This window comes from Corvus kubaryi, unplaced genomic scaffold (assembly GCF_017639235.1).
Source record: "Corvus kubaryi isolate FWS band 111438036 unplaced genomic scaffold, C.kubaryi_AGA036_p1.0 76, whole genome shotgun sequence".
NCBI classification, from domain to species: domain Eukaryota; kingdom Metazoa; phylum Chordata; class Aves; order Passeriformes; family Corvidae; genus Corvus; species Corvus kubaryi.
The window spans coordinates 216,058-241,932 of NW_024582063.1; the positions used below are offsets into that span (position 1 = coordinate 216,058).

At 42.2% G+C, this 25,875-nt stretch overlaps 1 protein-coding gene across 4 annotated transcripts in view; it reads right to left on the reverse strand.

Moving 5' to 3' along the window:
• TP53BP2 (tumor protein p53 binding protein 2) overlaps positions 1-25,875 on the reverse strand; it is a 53,094-nt gene that overhangs the window by 15,045 nt on the left and 12,174 nt on the right. The window contains exons 1-9 of one of the 4 annotated variants that reach the window (XM_042051447.1): positions 23,530-23,676; positions 17,387-17,534; positions 11,734-11,847; positions 10,174-10,253; positions 5,925-6,026; positions 3,303-3,477; positions 1,750-1,931; positions 1,213-1,377; positions 565-802 (exon numbers count right to left, since the gene is read on the reverse strand). In XM_042051447.1, the coding sequence (XP_041907381.1) occupies positions 565-802; positions 1,213-1,377; positions 1,750-1,931; positions 3,303-3,477; positions 5,925-6,026; positions 10,174-10,253; positions 11,734-11,847; positions 17,387-17,534 (1,204 nt within the window). In that variant the 5' untranslated portion in view covers positions 23,530-23,676. Of the gene's footprint in view, positions 1-564; positions 803-1,212; positions 1,378-1,749; positions 1,932-3,302; positions 3,478-5,924; positions 6,027-9,753; positions 9,814-10,173; positions 10,254-11,733; positions 11,848-17,386; positions 17,535-23,187; positions 23,433-23,529; positions 23,677-25,875 lie in introns of those variants that run through there. The other 3 variants (XM_042051448.1, XM_042051446.1, XM_042051449.1) reach the window with 3 other exon arrangements.

A 25,875-nucleotide genomic window follows, 5' to 3' on the forward strand; every position in this document is an offset into this window, starting at 1 on the left:
CTCCATTAACTCTCCAAGTAGGCAAGGCCAAACCTCACTCAGCAGCAAGTCAATAACTTTACTGCTATTTCTGTGCTACAAGCAACTGCCTCCTTTGTAAAATTTCTTGTCATGTTGCTTGATCTTTTACATGTGTCATTTCCAAAAATGCACAATCAGAAAATCTGGCTTTGCCAGTTTTTAAATCCAGGCACCAGACTGCTACCAGGTATGTACTAAAACTGCCTCTAGAAACTCAAAGCACACTTGTTGTATAGTTTTTAGGAGAACTTCAAAATAAATAAAAAGAATAATTACTTTACAGAAAAATCCTCCTACATTCCACATTGTACGACAACTCAAAGTGCTCACTAATAGATTTGCCTGATTTTTAACATTGAATCATAGAAACTCAGTGCTTATAAAATATATTCACAGGTGCAGGAAAAATTGCAAGTAGCAAGACTGACACCTCAAATAAAGCTGTGCTTTAAAAAAACCCAAACAAACAAAACATCAGAACAGAGCTGTTAGGTAAGAAAACAAAACATGTCTAGATAAGAAATACTAATTGTAAGCTATTACCTGCAGGAGCTTTAGCTTGTGAACTGTTCCCAGCTCTCATATTGGGCAGTGTTCGTGTTTTCAGTGGCCCATCAGGTACCTGCAAAGCTTGTGTCCCATCTGAAAATGCTGGCTTCACCAAAAGCTCAGGTCTGGAAGCAATACGTGGCATAGTAGAGGACTGGATATAAGGACCTACAGCTGCCACTCGACTTGGAGCAGAAGCCACTGGCTGTGGTAAATTCCCATCTGAAGAAACCTTGGGGAAAAAAAAAAGAAGAAAATTTAAAGAATTTTATTCTGCAGTATCCATTCATCAGAGTTTGAAACAGAAGTCAAAAAGGATAAAACAAGTAGCAAATGATACTCCAACATCAAAAGTGCTTTTTTGGAAAAGCTTTGAGAATTATAAAGCTGAGGTAGTAATAGCAAAAAAAAAATCTAAAATAAAAATCCAGGACAGCATAAGACTTCTTGTCTGTAAAGAGTAAGTAGGTTAACACTAATGTACCACGAAAAGGACTTTAATAATACAAGACTTCCACTACATATGGATAAGGACAACAAGTCTAGCATCTCAACAACCTTCCCCCCCAGCAAGTTCTTACTTCAGGCTGTACAGACAACACACAGAACTAATGTTTCAGTTCTTAAATGCCCCACACTTACTGGTACATTCTCTTTCTGCTGCAGAGCTGCCTTTTTCTTCCACAGACGCTCGCGCAGCTCATTAACACGCTTATCCATGACTGCCACCTCCAAGTTGCGCTTGTTCAAACACTCCCTCTGTTGCTGCAGCTTGGCATTCTGCTCCTGGTTCAGTTTGTTCCTCAACTGAATAAATTCACAAAGCAGTGGGGGAGGAGGGGAAAACAACAACAAAAAAAAACAAATTTACTTTCAGGATTGGGGACAGGAAACTGTTGGAAAGAGAAAAGCCTTCTAAAAAGTCAAGTCATGTTTTCCCTCCAGAGAAAACGCTGGTTAGTCTTCAGATTTTGCAGAAAGGAAAGGTATAGGCAGTGTGTGCTCCTTCTTCTCTTTACCTTGAACCCAGCACAACTAACTCTCCATCCTCAGCATGCAGGCAGTCACACAGCCCTGGCAGGAACAGGAGCAACAGGATTTCTTTGCAACGAGGTAAGAAACAACCCAACCAGGTTTTAGCCTGGAAGAGCTGAGGGTCACGGGCTGACCTCCCTTTACCTGCAGCTCCTTGTAGAGGCGGTCGAGCTCAGCTACAGCCGACTGGTTGTCGTGGTAACCATCAATCCGGCCATTCTTCAGCATCTCCAGTTGCCTGGTGAGCTCCTCTACTTTGGACACGGCCAGCACCAGCTCGCGCTGCTTTTGCTGGAACAGGCTGTTCATCTGTTCAATCTCCTCCACTGCAAAGAAGGGCAGAGCACAATAGCTGCCCTGAGAAACAGCCCAGCGTGGGCTGCTTCCAAGGCAGCACTTAAGGAGACAGAGAGCGCCCTGCTGGCCTCCAGAGCAGGGCTGCTCAGCCAAACCCATGGGCCCCGTCACACCAGCTCTTCCTCTGAGCTCTGGCAAATGCACGCTCACTAGAATGATTATGGAAATTTGGTCTACTTAGAGCACTGACAGGGAGGGAAAGAGAACTTTTTTTGTTACTTTCTAAAGTATGGAAATAAACAAAACCACAATACCAGACTGAATTCATGTGAAGAAGCCTAAATGCACTGAATGCTGAATTCAGCAGGAAGACACTCACTCAACCACAAGGCATATTTATGATACTTAGAACTCTGAATTTAGGTCATAAGAACTCAGTGACAAAACACTCAAGCTGTCACATTAAACAAAGACTCAGAGGGCGTTTTAGGGTCTATTACAAACATCTGTCATCAGCTGCTCCCACTGCTGAAACTGTTCTATTATAGAAGAAAATTTAAGGAATCAGTAAAAACTCAAGCAAGTACCAAAATCAGACCTGCTGGGGATGGTGCAGGGAAACAAGATTCACATGCTCCAAGATCTTGTATTATTCTACCATCCTTCCACACCTTTAAACTGGTATTTTGTGTGACAAAACCCAAACAGAAAAGGGATTCTACCCATAGAGAAACACTTCTGCTTTATCTGTCAACCACAATGCTTCCTACTAAAACAACATTCAGATTTTCAGTTGAGTCAGGCTGGAAATAACAAGTTCTGCACAACAGAGAGGATGAAAAGGTAAGCAGAAGAATAAATATTTATTTCAGACTTAATATTGATGTTGTATCAACATGCTGAACTACAAGCACCCAACCAGTACTGTAAGCAAGCAAGAACCTGGTCAAATTCACATAATTAAAAAGGAAATATGCAGCCATCAAATTACCTCTTGCATAAAAGGCAACTTGGGTACCTGGCTAAGCTTTGTTACAGGCCAAGAAAATAACACTCTAAATGTGTAGGGTATTGACACCAAGGATGGAAAAAGTTACTGTGGTGCACAAAGGTATTCAAGTAAGGAAAAAACCTACACTGTAATTAAAGAGCAGACATGCTAGGCTCAAAATACAGGGTACTCTTACAGGATGTTTTAAAATATAGTAAGAAAATATATTTTGTTCTAGGTCAGTCATGAGTTTTCTTGGTAAATACAAGACGTGAAATTGTTAAGATTAACACTGCTTGGAATGCTGTAAAAAACTCCTCCGAATCACTGAAGTCACCAGAAACTTTTGAGTTCCAAGAACTGCACTTCATGAAAAATCCCAGGCTACCTTCCCCAAGCAGCAACTCACCTAATTTCCCATTGCTGAGTCTTTTTTGCTCCACATGACCTTTCAGTGCTCTCACTTTCTTAAGTTTGGCTTCTTGATTCTCAGCAATTTCCTTTAATCGCTTCAGTTTTTCCTGTTCAGCAGCTTGCTGTTGCTGTCGCTGATCTTGCTGCTTCAGGAATTTCAGGCGCTGTTCCTGCAGTCAAGATAAGGATTTTGAAGCCTAAGAAAAACTTTAGCATTCATGTTCCAAGACATTTGCTAATTTAATTTAATCACTACTCAGCACTCTTGAGTTACAAGTGCTAAGAACTATTTTCTACCTTCTCCATGCTGCTTGTACTTGACATATCTCTATCATATATCACATTTTAAACAACTAGGTCATGCTGGAGAATATTAGACATTCTTTATATAGAAGGTATCCCATAAATTATTGGTATTTTTCATACTAATTGTACTTTTACTAGTTCTGCTAAAACCTGCTTGAGGAGGATGACTGCACCCCAAACCTCTGAAAACACACTGGTCTCCAGATAATGATCACCACTATAACAAAACAGATAATTCAAGACACTGGAAAACCTTTACAGTGACCTGGCCCTCATCTAAACAACAGATATTACCTTAGTGGAGAGGATCCTTCTGCCTCTCCAAGGGAGTAAAATAATGTGTTACCAGTTTCTACATGCACATGTCTAGTTTAGACCTACAAGAAACTATGAGACCACTAAGTCATCTACAAAGAATTCCTCTGAATCACTGGCCATTACACACGGCTTCCAGCTCTGGAGATGACAGATTGCTCCAAGCTGCTTAGTAGAACTACTACTAAGACTCCCAAGCACCCACTAATATCCAAGACTACCACTGCTTACTAACATTAGAACTCCATACTTTCTCCAAAAAAAACAAACCCACAAAAGAAAAAAAATCACCAGTCAGATTTAGAAAACAGGGATTCTTGTGCACTTTGAATAAAAAAGGCAGAGCAAAAAAGTGAGCTTGCCTTCCAGAGAAAACCAGGACCAGGCAGCACCCTCAGTGCATGCACTACTTTAGAGTCACTCCCACGCAGGAAAATGTCACAAAAAAAAGCTATTACAGCTCACGTCTAAAAAGAAAATGTATTTTTCCTCCCTCAGAATCTATTTTTAATATTGCATCTGATTTCAGAAGGCAGGAAAGAGGCAATGGAAAGTCACTCTGAAGAGGCATCTAGGAAAGCAGGTGGTTTGTTCCAGAGAGGCACTTAAATGAAAAATTCTAGCAGTGGTACACCCACAGGGCTACAGTTCTTCAAACCACAGGCAGCAGACACCCATCCAATGGGTATCTATCCAGAGTAAAACTCCTATTTTTATCTTTTTTAATCTTGTATTACTCCCTTTACAGTAAAAATAATGTTCCTGTTTCTCGTGACTACAGCATTATTTATAAGACTAGGGTATACTGCCATCACCTGTGAGTGAAACAGAAGCTGTGGAAGTTTAGGCTTCTCATATATAAACACATCTCAGCTGGAACTGAGAAGAGGGCAACATTCTTTGGCAAATTAAACAAGGCAGTATGGGTATTAATTGTGCTGCTACATTTCAGGTGAAAACTCTCATTTGCTTGGTTGAGTGACCAATTTCCTGCTTCATAGCTGTACCTGTTCTTACCATAAAGCAGAAAAAAGTTTTATTGGCTGTTTTGACAGGCCATTTAAAAAATACCACTTAGCAGGTGCTGCAGAACTATTAGAAAGCCATGATTTGAAGCACTTCCCTGAGATCCAATTACTGAGGGCCAAGGGAACTGAACAAGATACTAAACATAGGGACACACAGAGCTCATCTCAAAAGGAGAGGGAGAAAAGGTGCGTGAGAGAGGAAAAGCGGTGAGACCAGATCCTCAGAGCAGCCTTTTTCCCCAGCAAAGCACATTCAGAAATGCATGGGAACATCCACCCAGACAGATGAGCCCTCTTCAGGACAGGCTCACATTTAACAATTCTCTGCCAAAAACAGAATTTCCTGTTATATTTTCAAGAGTACTGTGTACCAACAACACTCAAGCAAAACATGAACTCTGTGCCACCATTCTGCAGATGCATTCAGAGTATTTTTTCCCTTACACAATTCAGGAGCACCCTGTGTTTTTCCATTAGCTTTTCTGTTACTGTTCTGCAAGCGTTTTATAAATCACAGTCCTAGGTTACTTCTATCACATACAAGGTATCTTTCCAGCCAGCTGCCCCAGAAAACCAGGCAAACTCTTATCAGGAGAAAGCAAGATAGCATGACAGGACAGCAGAGACAGAAGCATTGTTTAGTGATCAAACTGGTGAATTGCTGGTCACCACACATGGAGCACAAATAGAGCTGACAGAGCCACCAGGATGAATGACAGTATATCAGTGTTATGTGCTCTACCCTTTCAGTAGGCTAAACTGGTCACTTCTATCACTGGCATTATTTATATGTTTTACAACTGGGTATTTGCATAGATGGACTTTCAAATTTAAAAACAGGCAGCCAAAGAAAAGAAGCCCTCTGTTTAGAAGGGGTGAAAAAACCCCAATTCCCCAATCCTCCCTCCACTTCACATGGCTGTTACTACCTTTGTTCCTGGCTGTAAACAATCGAATTCCAAACTCACCTTGTTAGCCAGCATTTGCTGCTGAGCCTCAATTTGTTGCTGTTGGCGTGATGCCATTTCCTGAAGTTCAGACAGTGTCATATCCATCCTTGGTGCACTCACCTGTCAAAGAAAACCCAAAGCATGCTAAGTCTAGAATTTTTAATTTGGCTAGCACTTAACAGAGCTATCACAGAAAAGTACAGTAAGTCTTTCAAAAATAACAACTGAATAGCCAATAAAATAATTAGAAAGACACAGCATCTTCTCATGATAAAAGAATAAACAATTGTAAGCACATATGTATGTGTAGCCCAATCCAACAACTCACACAAACTGACACCTCTTGGAACATTAATGTTTCTAGCAAAATCCCAGCAGCATTTTAAAGAGGCATTTCAGAGCCCTTTATAATTCAGCTCAGCATGAATCAGCTTTGACTGACTGAGCCCAGAATGCTCAGCATGTGGCAGGATGGATCTGTGGTCGTAGGTGTATCACTACAATTTGAAGCACTTCCACATAAGCTGAAGAAAATAGAAAGTTTAAATATAGTTGGGCAGGAAGGAAAACACCACTCTCAAAGACAGCACTGTTACTGGTTATCTGTTCAGGTATTTCCTGAACCTAGATTCAGTCTTACTCTTGTTCCATAACTGTGGATGTAAGTGATAGACAATGGATCCAGTGCTGAAACGGGAACCAGTCTCTACTTGAAATCTGGAGTTAGGGATCTCTGATAAAACCACAAGTGAAAAAACCCCCAATATTACTTTAACATGAGAAAAGAACTCTGATGGGAGTAGAGAAGGGAAAGTATGGTGCATTTGCTGCTCTGAGATCACCTGTACAAGCACAGATATGGCAGCCAACAGATCCTGGTGACAATCCTAAAAATCTGAAAGCCAGGATGATAATTGCTAGAGGCTTTGTGTCTATTTTAGAGCAGTCATTAGCAACCCCTCCAAAACAGTCTCTTAGTCTCTTCCCATGGTACGAATTGTACAAGTATCTCCAAAGAGGGGAAGCCTCCATTTTCACTATAATGGTAATTCTTCCAGAGGCTTGCAGATCATAAGGGACATGATATATTCACTCAATGCCATGTTTCTTGGCCCAAGAGCTTGAGGTTCTTTCAAAAATGAGTCCCACTGTCTGATTCAATTCTCTCTAACGTACCAGGTTACCACAGAACATCTCTTAAGGACCCATTAGACTTTTGCACTGGCCATATGGGGCTGTTAAAGGGTGAGTGGGTCCTGCTGATCACTCCTTGGCTCTCCAGTCAACAAATTAGTTCATGGATGGGAATTACACAGTCTTGGTTGGTGTGATATTGCTGTCAGTGCACTGTCCTGGTAGCAACTGTCACTTGCTGCTCTTCAACTTGCAGCAATCCCACAATGAAGGGATCTTCTGAGTACCAGGCAGGGTGGATAACTCATCTTCTCTGTATTCACAGTAGCTACACCTAAAGCCTATCAGTATCCCTCTGGATCCCTTCAAGTACCCTCTCCTGAGGTAGCTGATGCCAAGTATACCAGGGGCCTCTGAGCCAGTCACAATGGCATGCTTTTGCCACTTGTCCTCTGTTAAACTCAACTCAGCCTCAAATATAGAGAACTCCTGGCATCCCCCGTCACTCCAGAGATCCAGATGGGTTCTGCACTCCTGTGCCTTGATACACATCAGGTATCTACTGAAGCTTTATACTTGTGCGGATCCAATGTGCCAGGCCATCGAATCCACACAGTCCAGTGTGGTTGTCATCCCTTTACTCTGCCTAGTTGGAGGTAGAGATCCTCTATTCCTGCTCCTGGTCAGAGTATTCACTATCTGACCTTTGTGATGCCAGATCAGAAGTCCCCTCACCAGGGTTAAAGGAGACGATTTCTGTTCTGTGTCTAGGAGATCACTGATTGCCTCCCTGCAGCAACTACACTGACAGCCTTTTGGGTGACCTCTTCTGAACAGCTCTCCTCGCTCTCAGTTCAGGGACACGGGCTTACAGCTTAGAGGTGGGCTCACCATCCCACTTCCTCATGTCCTCCCACTGCTCATGCAGAAAGAACCAGAGTTTGTCACGTGGCCTGCGCTTGGGGCATCCCTTCCCTCTGACCAGGCCAGGAGGGGAGTGATCTCTTGGGCTGCGGGGTGCTGGCCTGTAGGGATGTGGAAGTACCCAGAGCTGCTTCTACATTTCAAAGCCTGGAAGATGCCACCTCTACAGTTGGTATATCCATCTGCAGGTGCTACAATGCCACCAGGATGCTGGAATATGATGCAGGGGCACTTTGAACCACCTTCCTCCACATGGCCACTGTGCAAGGGACATCCTCTGGATCTTTAGGGACATTGTCACTTTTTAGATCACTACAGATGACTTCCAGCAGTGCTAACTCTCAAGTACTGGATACCTTCATCTGCAGTGGTTCACCTTCCAGGGAATTTACAAGATCTTCCTTAAACGGATACGTTGCCCTCACATTTGAGAGGAGCCAATCTCCAGAGACTGCAAATTACTCTGTTTTCCAATTCCTCTTTCAATTTCCAAATCTCTAACAAGGGATCCCAGCTATCAGGCTTCATGACCTTCTAAGGGCTGACTGTCAGCCCCATTATCCCAGCACTGAAGCAGCCAGGCAGAAATCTGCTCATATGGCTGGTGGTCATAATTTTTTTCCCAAGTCTTGAAGTTCTGATGAGGTCAAGGACCGAGTAACTATCTCCTGTTTGATTTGTCTCACTCCTTGCAATTTCTTTGTTGAAGGACTGGCTTCTTTATCTGACCCCCTACTCTCCTAATTCTCCTTCTTCCTCCCTTTCCAACCAATGATATGGACCTGTAGCTTACTTCATCCATTTCCATTTTTCCTTTTTCAGTACTGGAGCAATTATTAAGTCTCTGTCTCAGCCATAATGTCCTCAAACACAGTTTGAGTTTCTGCCTCAACTAAAGTCCTCTGAGTACTGAACTGTGGCTCACAGCCAGGCCCCAGGTACAGGGTGAGAGGCTGCTGGTTTTCACTGGGGTAGGCAAGGCACCCTTCTATCAGCTGACATGTCAGTTTGCCAGGGTTGATTGATTACTGGTTCAGGTGTAAAGTTCCAAGCAATGGGAGGTGATAACCACCCCAGGCATCTGTCCAAATCTTTCCCCACACCCTGCCACCCAGGAACTGGATGCCTCACAGCACATCTCAATACCTCCTCACTTAAAGTTTGTTTTCTCTTACACCACGATGACACTGGATTCCACTAACCCCACAGTGTGCCAGCAGTATTAGTTAATATTATTAACAGTATTAAACAGCTTATATAAGGATGAGCAAAGACCGTGGGAGCCTGCATTTTAAAAACATTCACATCAATCTCAGGCAGGGAGAGGGAGGTCTATGCCCTCATCATCCCCACAAGACAGCTCCCCCAGCAAAACAAGGCCATCAGTGTAAGGGCAAAGCACAGAGCAATTGTTTATATTAGTATGTTCTCAAACTCAGCAAAATAAAGAGATAAGCAGTGCAGCTGACAAACTCCATGTCCCACACAGGAGATTTGATACGTGGCAACTACTTTTTACTATGGTATGCAAAAAAAAAAAAAAAAAATATATATATACATATATGCCTTTGTCTCACCCCTGTTCAGGGACCAAGAAGGACCATGGTTGATTGACCTTGGCTAGATGCCAGGTACCCACCAAGCTGCTCTATCACTCCCCTTCCCAGCAGGACAGGGCAGAGAGAATAAGATGGAAAACAACTCCTAGGTTGAGAAAAGGCAGTTTACTAAAGCAAAGGCAAAAAAGTTTGTGCAAGCAAGCACGGACAGAAAATAATTTATTCTCTACCCATCAGAGAGCGATGTCCAGCTAATTTCTGGGAAGCAGGGCTTCAGCATGTGGAGCGGTTGCTCCAGAAGACAAACATTGTGAAATAACGAATGTTCCCCTGTTCCTCCTCCTTCCCTTGGCCTTTATATCTCAGCTGATGTCATATGCCATGGAATATCCCTTTGGTTACTTTGGGTCAGCTGGTCTAGCTGTGTCCCCTCCCAGGACCTTGCCCACTCCCAGCCCCTTGATGTGGGGGGAATGTTGTGACAGCACTGATGCTGTGCCAGCCCTGCTCAGCAGGAGCCAAAACTCTGGAGTGTTATCAGCACTCCTCTGGCTGCCAGTGCAAAGCACAGCACTGTGAGGGCTGCTGTGGGAAAATGAACTCCAGCTCAGCCAGACCCAACCCAACTGGCCACTGCACCAAGCACTTACTCCATTCTCTATTCTTCGATCTCCAGGCACTTTCACACCATTTCTTTTGAAGGCTGGATCTTGTGACCTTTGTCCAGTCCCTAGAAAGAAATTGTCAAAGACGGTAAAGTAATAGAAGATTTTTCTTATCTTTTTAGACATAGCATTCAATACAAAAAGAGAATCAGAACAGTCATTATGGTGTAGAATCTGAACACCTGTTCTTATGTGTTTACCACATAAGATGAATCTAACTGATGACACAACACATTTTCTCAAAAGTTCTGTTCAAAAAAACCAGACAAACAAAAACAGCTTGACAGTAGTAGACTGCTCCAGCATTTATTCTGTGGTCAACAGGCAGTCAGCTGCTAGTAAATGTGCATTATAAAGACAGTTTAAAAGCACATTTTTTCCTTCTTCCGGGCAGTCATTGTGTCAGTAAAGATGCTACTTAACTAGAATCCTACTTTATTCCCATCAAATTATGTGCAAAAGGTGTTCAGATGCCCAATACCAAGCTCACTGATTTCCCTGTAGAACTCAGGTGTACTACAGGACAAAGACATGTCCTGTTACCTTCTTGCCCTTTTGATTCCTATTTCAAGACCATATTTCTGTGAGACTAACTGCAGAGCTCGAATACATTGCTTGGCAATGCTGTGGCAAATAAAATGACAATAATCCTAATACTACAGGCACCCTGGACTTGAAAAAATACATCATGACAACTGAACTGCTCTGTAAGATCCTTAGCAGGTAGAAACAGCACAGCTTTAGCTTTTCATGGACTCATTCTATCACCAGTATGCATTTCAAATATCAAGATACACTTAGCCATCTAAAATATGCTGGGTACAATGCCACTTAACAAATGCAGTATTTCCAACACTGAGGAAGATTATCAAGGATGAAAACAGACAAAGTGGAGGAAGAAGAATCCAGTAGACTGATTTAAAAGGTAAAAGTCTTAAAGATTCTAATGAAGAGATGAGGGTGGGATGCACAGAAAACCCTTGAAAAGCAGAAAGTAATTTCCTTTACACGTTTCACATTCAAATTTACAATGAAAATTATATTCTCAGAGAACTTGACCAGGCAGTTCATTTAATGCTATTCCTGAAACTAACGGAAGTGTGTAAGAGAAACTTTAAAGAACTCTTTGCCAAGTATGCTAAGTTTACCACCCTGGTAAAGTATTATCCAGGTGAATAACCCTGAGCCCAAATCACAGATTACATTACTGGGCAACAGTCTGCTTACTATATTTAAAAGAAGAGATCACCACCACAGATCTCTAGATATTTTGCTGCAGAAAATATATTTAACACAGTACGCCCTTAAGGTGCTTTGGTGATAACCAGCTCTAGAAAACCTGCAGAAATTTCAATTTGGATTTTCTATTCCCAGATATGGCAAGGGAAGATGAGGCTTTTACAAAAATTAGCCAACGGTCAGACAAAAAGGGCTGCAACACCTACTGGCTATGAACATCGGTAAGTAACACACACAAGCTGTTTCCTTAACCTTGAAGAATGAAACAGAACTTGAACAAATGAACCAGCTGAGATCAACACATACCTGCTTCCCGGCAGGGAGAGCGTTCATGCCGGAGAAAGAAACGCACCTCGCCCCTCTGCATTCCAAACCTCTGCAGAATATCCAGCATCCGTTCATTATCAGCTATGGGACGTTCTGAAAAGGTACAAAAACAGTTAACTGCTACATCCCACCGCAGCTTGGGCACATACCACACCAAAAATATCACCTTTCACCTGAACGCTTGCTAGTACACAGGTGTAGCGAGTGCACATAACCCTTGCCCTCACCCAAGGCATTTCTACTTTTCCCTTAAGAAGCCACTGCATTGCTCCTTGCTTCTGAAACTAAACCAACACCTCTGAAAAGCAGCCCTGGAAAAGTCCACCCCTGAAGGGAAAAGCTGAGGCACTGCTACAGCCCAAGGGAAAACAAACCAGGAATTCAGAGATATCAGTTCTAGTGCCTTCATTTTGTACGTGCAAATCACCTTACCCACTCACCACCTCAGCATGTGCTGCTGTACCTTTCACGCCTCTTCTGTGGCACCTCACACAAACTTATTCCTTAGTCATTCCCACCCTCTCCTCAAGGGCACTGCTGCCACGATTCCTACAGGGACTTCCTAATTCCAACGAGAATGAAGAGAGATGCAAAGATAAACTCCCAGGGAAGAGGAATTCTCTTAACGCTGGATGGCAGCCCTTGCATTCAAGCTCAGGCAGAAGCACTCAACACCCTGAAGAGGCTCCTTGGCAGTACCCAGCGGGCCTGATCCTCAGCATGCCAGCACAGCTCCTGTCACTTCAACTGTTCTCCCACAGCTCCTGTCAGACATTGATTCAGCTCATTGTCTTGGACAGCAAATTTCATGAAGTTCAGAGGAGATGCATTTTGAAAGCCCTATTTCTGATAAAACCTTGAAAAGCTGAACTACTTTGGATTCACAGCTCAAAGTAAAAAAAAGGATCAGACAGTGAAAAGTGAGCTCAGTAAGAACTTGCCACTTTCTTTCAAATAACTGAGATGAAAAAGTTACATGCACAAGTTCCACTGAGTTTTTTTTCCCGCTCTTATTCCCAAGCTCAGGATTCAGTCATATATCTAATTTTTAAGCCTTACTTACTGCCTTGTGATAATAGAAAAACCCAGTGTGAGTCTACATCTACCAACTTCATTTACCAGTACTCCTCCCTTTCTTTATTACCTTTCTTTAAAAATTTACATACATCACAGCCAGGCACATAGCCAGAATATAACCAGAATTACTTATTGGCCACTAGATCTTCACATAAAAGCAGTTTCTTTTGTTATTCTAGACATTTTACCATAAATATTTCTGCCTATTTTAAATGTGATGGCAACAGTGTGGTCAATATATCATAGCAGTGAATTTACATAGTCAGGATACTGTCACAGTATCCTCTAACAGCACTGGGGCTCATGATCACATTGGACCCATTTGTGCTGGATGCCAGACAAACAGAAGATCTTGTTCCTGGCCTGAGAAATAAGACAAGCAGACAAAGAATGAAATTAAATACCACCGGTTTTGCACCAGTTTCATTTTTTCTGACATTGCTTTTGTTGGCGGTTTCCTTTCATTATTTAAGCAAGGGGAGGGGGGGAAAAAAAGAAAAACTAAATCAGAGTAGTTCATTCATATTCAATGGAGTCTTTCAAAAAGTCACTATCTTAATATGAAATAATGTTTTCAGCAGGAAAAATTGTTGGCATTAAGTATAAATGTTTTCAGTTTCATTAAAAAAATGAGCTGCTAACATGTTTCCAGTATGTGAAAAGCTCTTTTCAACATAAAAGTGTTTCTTTAAATGAAAGTGCTGCAGCTGTGCTCAAGCAATCTAGGAAGGAAAATTTCTGGAGTCACTGTCAAAAGAGATTAGCTTTACAGAATAAGCAAGTAGGTCACTGTTACAGAAAAAGCAGTCTCTTGGCGGTTACTTGTCTAGACAGCAAAAAACACTCCTCATCAGCTAAATCTTAATTCAAGAAAAAAAAGGCAAAAACAAACAAAAAAATCATCAGTACCACTGCCAGATTTTTGTCTTAAAGGGTATATAGCAGGCTTATGAGGCAGATTTCTAGCAGCTCAGCAATACCTCAGCTGAAACACTATAATCAAGGGAGATGCCCTTTACAGGAGGATTCTGTCAATACCACTCATTGGCTTCAAAGGAAGGTCAAAGAGATTTTCAAATACCAAACAAATGTACATTTGAAAGCTCAAGAAGAATGGACAGTCATTTTCTTTTTTTTTTGCCCCCCACCTGTCTCATAAAGAAAAAAAAAAAAAAAAAAAAAAAAAAAGGGAGATCTTTATACACACACCCCTTTTGACTGCTTTCCACAGCAGGAAAGGTAGCTGCCTAGCAGAATTCTGACAATAATAGGAAGGTCAAAAAGCTTTGCCCTGATATTCACCAAATTTCATACAAAACTGGGAGCACAGGGAGAGTAGTAAACTTGCCTCCCTTCAGGGAACAGAGTGCCTCAAGCACACTTGCAGCAATCTTTCAAAGTAGGCTTAATAAGGTCTGACAATAGAAGCTAAAATTCCTGAGCAAGTGTCAGAAAAAGAAAGAAACAAGCTATGTAAAAAGGATCCCAATAACTGACGTCTTAGAAGTCATTTTCCAACACAAGTCTTTTGTTTCTACCCCCAGAGGTTAGCTGTCCTGCACCATGTTTGTTTTAAACCAGTTTCATTTGTTCAGTGTAATATGCAAACAAAGCAGAAGTCATGGCTAATCCTGGCAGAACAAGATAGAAAACTTTGCTGACATCTAAAATGAGATTAGCAAAATAAAGTATTTCTCTCCCCCGCTGCCTCCTCCCCTCACCAAAAAAAAAATCCAAAATATATGTGAAAACATATCTTGCAAATGCCCATTACTGGATGCTACACAGATCCTTAAGACATCTTTTATTCAAAGCAACATGCACAATCCAGTACTCAAGTCTTCCAATGTTATTGATTTGAGACAACTGCATTTTTTGTTAACAAGTACAATTGGGAACGGTATTTGAAACTTCAGTAAGGCAAACTGCCGAGCCCTGCCCTTGGGTCACAACAACCCCAAACAGTGCTACTGGCTGTGGGCAGAGTGGCTGGAAAGCTGCCCAGTGGAAAAGGACCTGGGGGTGCTGGTCAACAGCAGCTGAACATGAGCCAGCGTGTCCAAGCAGGCCAATGACATCCTGGCCTGCATCAGCAATAATGAGGCCAGCGGGAGCAGGACAGGGATTGTCCCCCTGTACTCAGCACTGGGGAGGCCACACCTCAAAGGCTGCGTCCAGCTCTGGGCCCCTCACTGCAAGACAGACACTGAGGGGCTGCAGCACGTCCAGAGAAGGGCAATGGAGCTGGAGAAAGGGCTGGAGCACATGTCCTGTGAGGAGCTGTTGAGGGAGCTGGGAGTGTTTAGCCTGGAGCAAAGGAGGCTCAGGGGTGACCTTATCACTCTCTACAACTCCCTGAAAGGAGGGAGTAGCCAGGTGGGGGTTGGTCTTTTCTCCCAAGCAACCAGTGACACAAAAGGAAACTGCCTCAAACTGCACTCCCCTGAACTGGGGAGGTTCAGGTTGGACACCAGGAAGAATTTCTTCACTGAAAGGTTGGTTCTTTGCCAAGGAGAAAAAGGAAGCTTTATCTTGCCACTGCAGGTGAAAATGGCTGTGGGGTTGAAAAAAAAAAAAAACAAAAAAACATTCTCACCTGGTCAGAGAACTACCAACACTTAGGACTTCAGAACCTCCACACAGGCTGCCCAGGGAGGTGGTAGAGTCACTAGCCCTGGAAATATTCAAGAAACAACTGGACATAGCACTTGGTGCCATGGTCTAGTTAGCATGGTGGTGTTCAGTCAAAGGTTGGGCTCAATGATCTTGTCAAGGTTTTCACTGTGAAAATGGAAGCAACTTTTTTTGTCCTATAACAGCTGTCCAAGCAGCATTAGATATCTGTTCTTGTGTGTCTCATGATGTCTTTGCAAAGACTAATCTCAGAAAAAGTTCTCTGCTTCGCTTCATGCTTCTGTATCCGATTTTCTTACATCTCCTTGACTAGCAGAGAGGCTGATAACTTGATCATATGAATAAAACACCACACACTATATGGTCCCACTCACACAAAAGTTCACTTTGCAGCTTAACAAGAACATCTGGACACTAAGTACTAACAGACTTCACTTGCCTCTTACTATAGGTGCTCTCCTTTGATTTCAGGACAATCTCACTGCCCTTTCCAGTGTTCTCTACATCACCATCTCAAAAGCCAAGCAAGAATCCAGGTTCAGGAAACAAGAGAGGAACTGCCCACTCTAGCACAGCTCCAACTTCAGTACCAAAGGAGAACCCTGTCCCTCACCAAAACCACTTGTGCTCTTTAACAGGGTGTGGGCACTAAGACTAACTATAAATTCACTAGTTTTACCTAAACCTTTATTTTACTTGTCTTTCACTGTACACTTCAGTATTGTGTTGATTTAGACAAACATGTACAATTAAAATATATTCCTAGATCTCTTTCCATGAGGAATTGGTGATTTTACTATCATTTATGAAGCAAAGCTTCTTTACCTCCTAAGGAAAAAAAAAAACCTGTTCCATTTTTTAGACTTAGAAATATCAGAAACATTGCATCTCTGTCAGAAGCAAGTAAATATCAAGAGATAACTCAGGTATCTCATACCATTAAACAAACATCCATCTCACCAAAGACTTCTTTGAACAGATGTGAGCCTGAGCTAACAGCAGAGGAAGAAATATAAGCCCTTATCATCTGATTCCTTTATAATCTTGTTGAAGCATCTCAAAAAAGTTGGCTCAGACACAATTATTTTTCATGACTTAAAATCCTGTCAGGGATTCATCTATCTTATGCCTGGGTGGCTACCAGTGCCTAATGAGCACCATGGAGACAGGGGATAGTCCAGAGCCCTTTCCCATTTAAGCCATGAGACATTAGTAATATTTTAGGTTCTATTTGTTGACATATTCTCCAGTTCCAGTGGAGCATGGCAATTTAGGGAGATTTGAGCTCCCAAGATTAGAAGAACGTGGAAAAAGAAAAAAAGTTACAACAAGCCACATGCACAACCCCCTTTCCTACAGGCTTGGAAGGACAGTCAAAAGTAGCTTCTACATCCTCCCTGTCACCCACTTTCTTTAGAGCACTGCATATCAGGTAGCTCCCACTACTCCTGCTAACACACTCCTCGTGCACACTTAATGCAGTTGGTAACACTGAAGGTGCCATCAGAAAAAGGAAGCTTTATTTTGCCACTGCAGGTGAAAATGGCTGTGGGGTTGAAAAAAAAAAAAAAAAATCATTCTCACCTGATCAGAGAGCTACCAACACTTAGTACTTCAAAACCTCCACACAGGCTGCTGGAGAGGAGGAGGTAGAGGAAACAACTCTCTCACACCCATCAGAGACTCATGGGCTGCGCAGACAAGAACATCTGCATGCTTGAGTCCCCCTCCTTTGCTTAACTCAGTTTCGCATGTGTGAGCCTTCTTGCAGGTGTGTTATCACAGCCAGTCTGATGAAGAAGTCAATGAAATGGAAATGCAGAAACTCTCTGGGACAGCATCACATCTGTCAGGTCTCCATGTACTACCTTCTCAGGAGCAGAGAATGCCCAGGAATTCACCAGCTGCCAGCCTGACCTACCTGAGCCACACCACACCTCAGCCAGGTGGCACTCGCTCTCCCCAGGCTCCTTGCACAGCTCCACCACATCTCTGCAGGTTGTCTCGGGGGTGACTGGCACCTCAGTGAAGTGCTGCTCGTTGTTACTGAGGTACACGGTCAGAAACATCTGCAAAAGACAAAGGCAACAGCACATGGTTACTTTCCAACACAAAGGCAGACTGCACCTTGGAGTCACAACCTGCTCATTACATGCATTCTTTCCAACATAGATAACTTTTTATCAACTACAGTGGGTACAATTTTCAAAACAACCCCAAATTTCTTTAAGGTATAAGCCAGAGAGACACTACAGGAATAATCCCCTGCTCAACTAAATTACACTGCTGGAGGATTACTCGGTTTTAAATCTGGACCTGATGCTCCTTCCTTCTCTCTTCAGGTGATGTGTCAGAACTCCTCCCACCTTACTGTGTGTACATACACTGCAATCATTTTACACAGCAGGAGAAACAGTCATCCAGAGTTCAGCAGTAGTGAAAAACAATGGTAATTACATAGGGTATAAAAAAAAAGACCAGAGCTTACTACATAGGCAGTCAAGTGGAAACAGTTTGCATTTCTATAATGTATTTCATGGGAAGGGTCCTAGAAACACAAGTCAACTTGCTGTGCCCTTAGTCTTACAGCCTGAATACAAGGTCCCCCTTAAGCCCCATTCCCAGGAAACCAAGGATATTTTACTTGGCTTCCTCTTCACAGCTGGAGAAGGATCCTTGATCTTTGGTTTTTCTGTTTAAACACACCACACAGACAGATGTTGTTCTTGCTCATGTCTTTCCTGCCACAACTACTAAACGAGCACTCTAAAAAATTAGTTGCCATATTTGATAGAAAACGTTGATGATTACTCCCTCTAAGCACCATCTCACTACATGCTATTAATATTAAACTGCTATCAAAGTTTAGCTGCTAGCTAAAAATTAATGTCAATTCTCTTGAGGCCTATTCTCAACATCAGTCTCAACTGGCTGTTAGTCACACAGCTTCCATCAACACAAAAATCAGTCAAATATCTCCAGAAAGCAATTACTCCACTAAGCATTTCAAGCAACAGCAACTTATACAATTCAGGATTTTTCATACAGATGGAAAAGATGTTTTCTCAAGAAAAGACAAATCCTTGCCTGTCCTCATTTTTAGAGGATGAAAGGGGTATACATTCTTAGGCATAACAGTTCAAAAGATCAAAAAGAAGGAAAAGGAGGCCAAATCAAACATGGGGAGAAAGGTATCAATAACCTTCTAAATAAATTTAAATAATTTTTAAAACAACAAAACCATTACCACAAGCACTATTTCTGTGATTTTGTGTAAATACTATGGAATAAGAGATTTTTATGCAAAGTGAAATTTAGCCACGTCTGTTTCACAGCTTTAGGAATCCTCTATTGGGGATTCTCACAGAATACAATCGTACAGTTTGGAGACATTCCTGATGTCTCCAAAGCCTTTCCAGGGCTCTTCTGAGTGCTAAGATCCCCTTCACCCCTATGTGAGAGGCTGCCTTTACTCTTTTAAAAACTTTGACAAAAACACTCCAGACTCTGCATGTCTTGTTACACAGAGTGCAAGTATTTGGCCCACTTGTGGCAGTATAAACACTTGCAAACAGTTTTTTGAGCCCTGGCCCTGCATCAAGAGCACAGAATTTCTGACCTCTGGTTTTGTCCAGCTCCCCAAGACAAGGGCTTCTGATAAATTCCTGAACACCTTCTACAAATATTCACAGAGAGGAAAAAGCCTGCTGAAAACACACTCAAAACTGCCTGATGGCTACATTGCCCCAACCAATTCCTTGTCACTTTATGGGAGGGCAAAAAACCACAAAAAAATCAACAAGAAAACCAAACAAAAAAGCCAAACTTGGAGCTTATAAGGAGGCAAACTAGGAGAATGTGAAGGTAGGTAGGATCAGTTTACCACACACTTATTAAATAGTGAAGATGGGCACAACTGTTCTGCTGTCTACAGCATAAGGAGGTAGTGAGCTAAATTATGACACAAAGCTTTCCAAGCAGGAACTCTGACACTTGGCTTTAATCTTTTGCCACAGAACATGCCACCTTTCAGATGCAGTGTCTCTGACTCCCCTAGAGGAGTTTGGCAGTGAAGGATGTCAGGTGCAGCCAGGTAAGAATATCTCTTAATCACAATTACTGGGGCAGAAGAGTATAAAATGCAAAAGAAGCTCCCCAATAGCTTTAGAGGAGGGTTATACAGGTGTGTAAAACACATCAACCCTTCACAAACAACGCTGTACTACCTTGTATTCGAACATCACCAAATCACACAGGCCATGTGTCTGCAATAACGTGTTAATTTAAAAGATGAGCTCACAGATGGGAATTAAGAGAAAATTATAAAAACCATGGCATTACACACAAAGCAGACCTAATTTGACCCTAGCACGGCTGTTCACCCTTCAGTGTGCCTGTCTATATCCAGTGGTTAATCCTTAGGATTTAGCAATACAGACAACTACACAGGAAGGATCACGAGTTGCCATTTCTATCCACAATGCTCAGGATAATTACTAATACATTAAGCCAAGAGCACTCAAACCTGCTGTGTGGGGGCCATTTCTGGGAGTTGGGAGTGTCTGCCTTACCTCTAGCCCACATATTCTAGGAACTAAGGAAAGAAAAACCAACCAAAATGCAAATTCCATAAAAACATACCTCAAAGTCCTTAGAATCTAAAGCAACTAAAATGTTATGATACTGATGTTATCTCATCCTGCTTCCCTTTAGCTCCAGGGACAATGCTGAGATGATCAAGTTCTCTAAGTTGTTGTGCTCTGCTCTTGCTGAATGGGCAGTCACATTTATCACCACTGCCTGCTCACCTGCAAGGCCTCCTGAGGTACCCTGCTTCCCACCTGGACACACTGGAGCCTAGGGCAAGCTCCAACCAGAGAGTATCCATCACAGAGATGTCTCTTCCCAGACAGGAGTGGGAAAAGTAAAGAAACTGATGTGAACCAAAAGCCTACTGTGGCTTCTTGGTGCTGCTTGTCACCCTTGGTGGCTGCTGTGGCTTGCACCACCTTGCACTGGGATCCCAAGGACTCGTGCTTCCCCTGGGAATGGTTCAAAATTCATTAACCACCCTACCAGTTAGTTTATATCTCTGTTTTATTGCTGTGTGGCAACAAGAAACAAAGGAAAAGAGTACTCTCATGACACCTTGTTCAGAAGCTGGAATCTTACACCCAGTTAGAGAACAAACCAGTCACTTGCTCCTCCCTGAAATCGAAGATGTTAAAACAGCTGTATACAAACATCCAGCAATTTCAAAGGGGAAAAAACAAAAAACCAATATGCAAAAATTCAGTTTCAAACTAGGCATAAATGAAGGACTTGATTTAAAAAACAAAAGGAAGACATCCCAGTCAGACCTTGTACTTTGTTCAAAGATGTCATGAAAGCAAATTCTAAAATATCTGACAGTTCCATATAGCCTTGGATCAGGGTTTTTTCCCCTAGACTTTCAAAGATTGAGTTTTAGGAATGCCCAGCATACAGACCAAGCATTTTCTGAACAGGACTCAGATCTCTAAGTAAGGTCTAAACTAAAAGATTTCCCTTCCTCTTCCCAGCCCAGAGACATGCTCACTTAAAGGTACTGAAAAGCTTTAAAATATAAAAGCACTGCAGTACTTTGGCATACTTGGGAGAAAACAGGGGTGTTGTGTAGCTACTGAAGCAGTTCCTTTTAAAATCACATCAGAGATTTCAGCTGACTCTGCTCCAGCTTAGAAAATAGAAGTTTGCAGTTATGGAGCCACCAAATGAGGCAGTTCGATCGGCTGCACCAAGGACATCAGAGAGAAGACCAAGGTCACACGAGCTAAAGCAAGGGAGAGTTTTTGCAAGGAATGACTGCACTGTTTGACTTACAAACAACTGGATGGCAAAGCAGAGTACTGAACATAAAGGACTTCGTGTCTCCAAAAAGCCTGCCACTTACGACAGAAAAATAAATAAATCCAAATTGGTGTGAAATACAACTTTGAGTCCTCCCAGCATGAAATACATCATCTTGTTTCAACTCCTATTATTTATGAATGAACTCCAACTACAGCCACTAAGTTGGGATTGTAACACACCCAGGAACAGGAAGGGAACACAGTAAGAAAAGCAACCAAACAGGAAGTCATCAATTAAAGCAAATCACAGGCCATTTTATAATCCTCCATCTCTCTTCTGCACATCATCCCAAACAGCCTTACATTTGCCTGCAGATCTGACCCACTCATTGCTGAGCTCATCAATGGGATCATTTCATAAATTATACCAATATTAAATATAACAGGGCTCAACATCTGCAAATACATTGTCAACTGAAAGTAAAATATTTAAGAATGGCTAGCCCTACTAAAGTGCTAGGCTATAACCACACTATGTTTTGGGTCCTGCTTTGTTGCCATACAAAACAAAAACTAAAAACAAAATTTTAAAAACCAAAAACATGCCAAATCCACAAGAAATAGCTTCCAAACACATTTGGAGCGCTAACCTGAGCAAACACATGCCTCATAATTGATATCCATCCAGTAAGATATCATTTCATATCAAAGGCCTTGTATCACTCTTCTCCTTAGATCAGGAGGCCTCAATTATTGATTAATGGGGGGAAAATAGAAATGCAATTTATTTTTCAGCTTTGATGGTGCTTCTGCAAGGATCAGACTTCTCTTACTCCTTAGTTATTATAAAGCTGATGTCACACATCTCAGGTATTAAAAGGGTGTTAAATCGGACACTTTCTACCTAATACACTAATTGCATTCAAGTATTCAGGATTCAAATATTCAGAAGAACACTATGGTAAGGGGCATGATGTAAATTAAAATACACTTAATTCCTGAAACTACCTGAGCTAAAAGAGACACATTTTCCCCCTCCCCACACTTCTAGGGAAGAATCTAATTCAGATCATAAAATGTCAGCAATGGACAACAACCAGCAAAACTCAGTCTCTTATAAAATATAATCAAGAAGAGAATATATTTTAAGAAAAACAACTTAACCCTGGTTTTCACTATTGTCTGAATTCCTAACTTTATGGAGGCTTCCTGCACAGCAGGCACTATACAATATAAACCACGGCATCTATTCACACAGTATTCTTCAGCTTCAAAGCCCTTTATGACCAGGAAATCATGACACAAGCAAGCAGTTTCCTATTTTACAGGCAGGGAAACTGAGGCATACAAGAAGGCAAAACCAGAGACAATCCCATTATATTTGACAGCCAAACAAGCACACTGCCTCTGGAAAACATGATTCATTTTGCTGCCTTGCATTAGAGCTAGTAACATAATTCTGTACCACATTCTGTATTAGCTGCATTTTAGACTGAAACCTAATCCCTTCAAGCACTCATTACCTGTGTTGAAGGTTTTTATATTTGCATAACACAGCTAAGTAATGGTCTTAGCTTGTATAACAAATTTTCTTAGCTCTCATTTTTAAGGAGGCATTGAAAGTCGCTCTTTACGTCTTTTCAAACCTAAACAGTTTCTATGAATTTACATCCTGAACTAAAAAGTCATCTTAGAAGCTAGTTTCAGTTAACTGAAAAACTAGCAGCATAGAAATATTAGAATTAATAGATTAGCTATCACACTTCAAGTACAGGTGACAGAAATGACAAATAACTGTTTTCACCCACAGTTTAAACTACTACTAAGTCTTCCCTAATAAATACAAAACCCCTCCATACAAAGAGTTTTAAATTTAAGTCTTTCATCTTACCTAGTAGGAACAATGATGCTGCACCTTTCCAGATGGCTACAAAGAAATCAGTAGCTAAAACATATTTTTGCTGACTTGATGCAACTTTCTAAACAACAGAAGACAGCCTGCACAACAGCACATTTTCCCGTTCTGATAAGCAGCAGTCAGAGCTGGTGCACAGTTACAGCTCTCCATTCAGTGCAAAGTGTACCACAACAATAGAGTAATTCAGTGATTCTTCTGCATGAAGTTCCCCAGAACCTGAAAACAGTCCTTCAGCAGGCAACATCCTCACTTATTGTGCCTAAAGACTAAGGTAAGCAAAAGATTAAGGTAAGCAAAAGATAATAATAGACTTACTAGAAGACAGGCACACAGGATGACTGCTATCCTTGATCCTTTTCATATTCCACTGCTCAATAAAGCTCAATAAAGGTTCAACAGAAATGCAGAGTAAAGTTTAGTATTTGCCTCCAGCCACACCCAAACGCATGGAGCTCAGCTCTTGCCATCTCACCCTCCGCACACACTACTCAGCTTATTTTGCACTGGCTTTGGGCCATAAATATGAGAAAGGAAGTTATGATGCAAGGTAGGTGGAGTACAGTAGGAAGCACCATGGAATTGTTCAGATTATTCCCAGTCTGTATAAAGCACAGCCCTTTTCCCTTTCAATTGTATCACAGCAGAAAACAAGACTGAGCCTTTACTCTCAATAGCACGGTAGTTTCTACTTGTACAGATTATTTTAACGATAAGTTTGTCATGCATTTGTACTTTATCTTTAGTAAAAATGTCAATTTTTTCCAGAACTTAAAATACAATGTACATCTAAATGCACGTTGAGGAGGGGATGGGGAAAATGAGCTGAAAGCAGCAAAGAGGAAGATTCCCCCCTCCTTTTTTTTCCTCCGTCTTATCCTTACTGTAGAGAGAACAGAAAGAAAGCCATCTGCTTATAGTATATGCTAGTTCATCTGGGCAAAGGCTACAGCACAACTGCCACATTACATCTCACTATCAGGCATCTGAATCATCATCATGATGGGAATCTGAAGAGCTGCAAGGGAAGCAGCCTGAGTTCTAGCCAAGTATTGTGACTGTCTGAAATTAATGGATGGAGGTTTGTTCTCATTCTACTTCATGGACTGCAACCTCAACAACAGAACTCAGCACTGCAGTTCAGATTTAATAACAAGGAATATGCAATTACAATCTTCCTGCCAAATCTTGTAGAAGATCATTATCCTAGATTAGCAATTTTGATTTTGTGAAGTCTATCAGGCATAGCTCAGGACCGGCAAACACAGAATTCCTGACCTACATTCCCCCTTCTTTCAGCAGAGCATTATGCACACAGTCTTTAAGAGAGCTTTCCAAACAAAGACTTTTACTTTGAACCCAAGCTACGTTTTCCAACTTGACATTTTTCTTCAGGCATTTTCATACACAAGAAAGCAGAAGTCCTCCCACAAGCCAGACACCAGAAAGGTCTATGCAAATAAAGCTCACTATTTTGGATGAACACTCAGCACAGGAGCAACATAACTCCCCGCTCCTTGGCTGAGCTACCACATATCACACAAGGCAAGAAAATCTCAAACAAAGGTGGTTTTTAAAGCCACCTATACTTTTGCACTGCAAGTATCTATTGCAACATCAGCATTTAGTAGGAAAAAAAAAAGATCTTAAAGTTTGTAATGGGTTGACCCTGGCTGCATGCCAGTGATCCACCAAAGCCTATCACTCCCCTCTGCAACTGGATGGGGGAGACAAAATACAATGAAGGATTCATATGTTGAGATAAAAAGCCAGAGATCACTCCCCAAATAATGTCACAGGCAAAACGGACTCAAATTAGAGATATTAATTGGATTTATGACTAAAAAAACCACAGCAGGATGATGAGAAGTACAGTAAGACCCTTCCCCCACCTTTCCAGCTCTAGCTCTTCCCCCGCAGTGGTGCAGGGAGATGGGAATGGGGATTGTAGTCAGCTCATCACATGTTGTTCCTGCTGCTGCTCAGGGAGAGGAGTCCTTCCCCTGTTCCAGCGTGGGCCCCTCCCACAGGATATAGATCTCCATGAACTTCTCCAGTATGAGTCCACCCCAGGGGCAACAGTTCTCCACAAACTGCTGCACTGTAGGTCATCCTTCCGCAGGGTGCGGTGCTTCACGCACAGCCTGCTCCAGCGTGGGTCCCCACAGGGATACAGCTCCTCCTAGGAAGCCTGCATGGGCTCCTCTCTCCACAGGTCTGCAGGTACCTTCCAGGAGCCTGTTCCAGCATGGGCCTCCCACGGGTTCAGAGCCCCAGCCTCTCAGGCACCCCCTGCTCCAGTGTGGGTCTCCTCCAGGGACTGCAGGTGGATCTCTGCATCCCCATGGACCTCCAAGAGCTGCAGGGGCACAGTTGCCTCCCCACAGTCTTCATCACAGGCCGCCTGAGAACCTCACTTCCACTGCCTGGAGCACCTCCTTTCCCTCCTTCTGCACTGACCTTGGTGTTTGCAGCACTGTTCCTCTCACATATTCTCACTCTGCTCTTCTCCAGCCATAATTACATCTGCACAGTACCTTTTTCTTTTCTTCTTCCTAAACATGTTATCCCAGAGGTGCTGCCACCATTTCTGACTGGTCCAGCCTTGGCCAGCGGCGGGTCCATCTTGGAGTCAGCTGGAATTGGCTCTGCTGGATGTGGAGG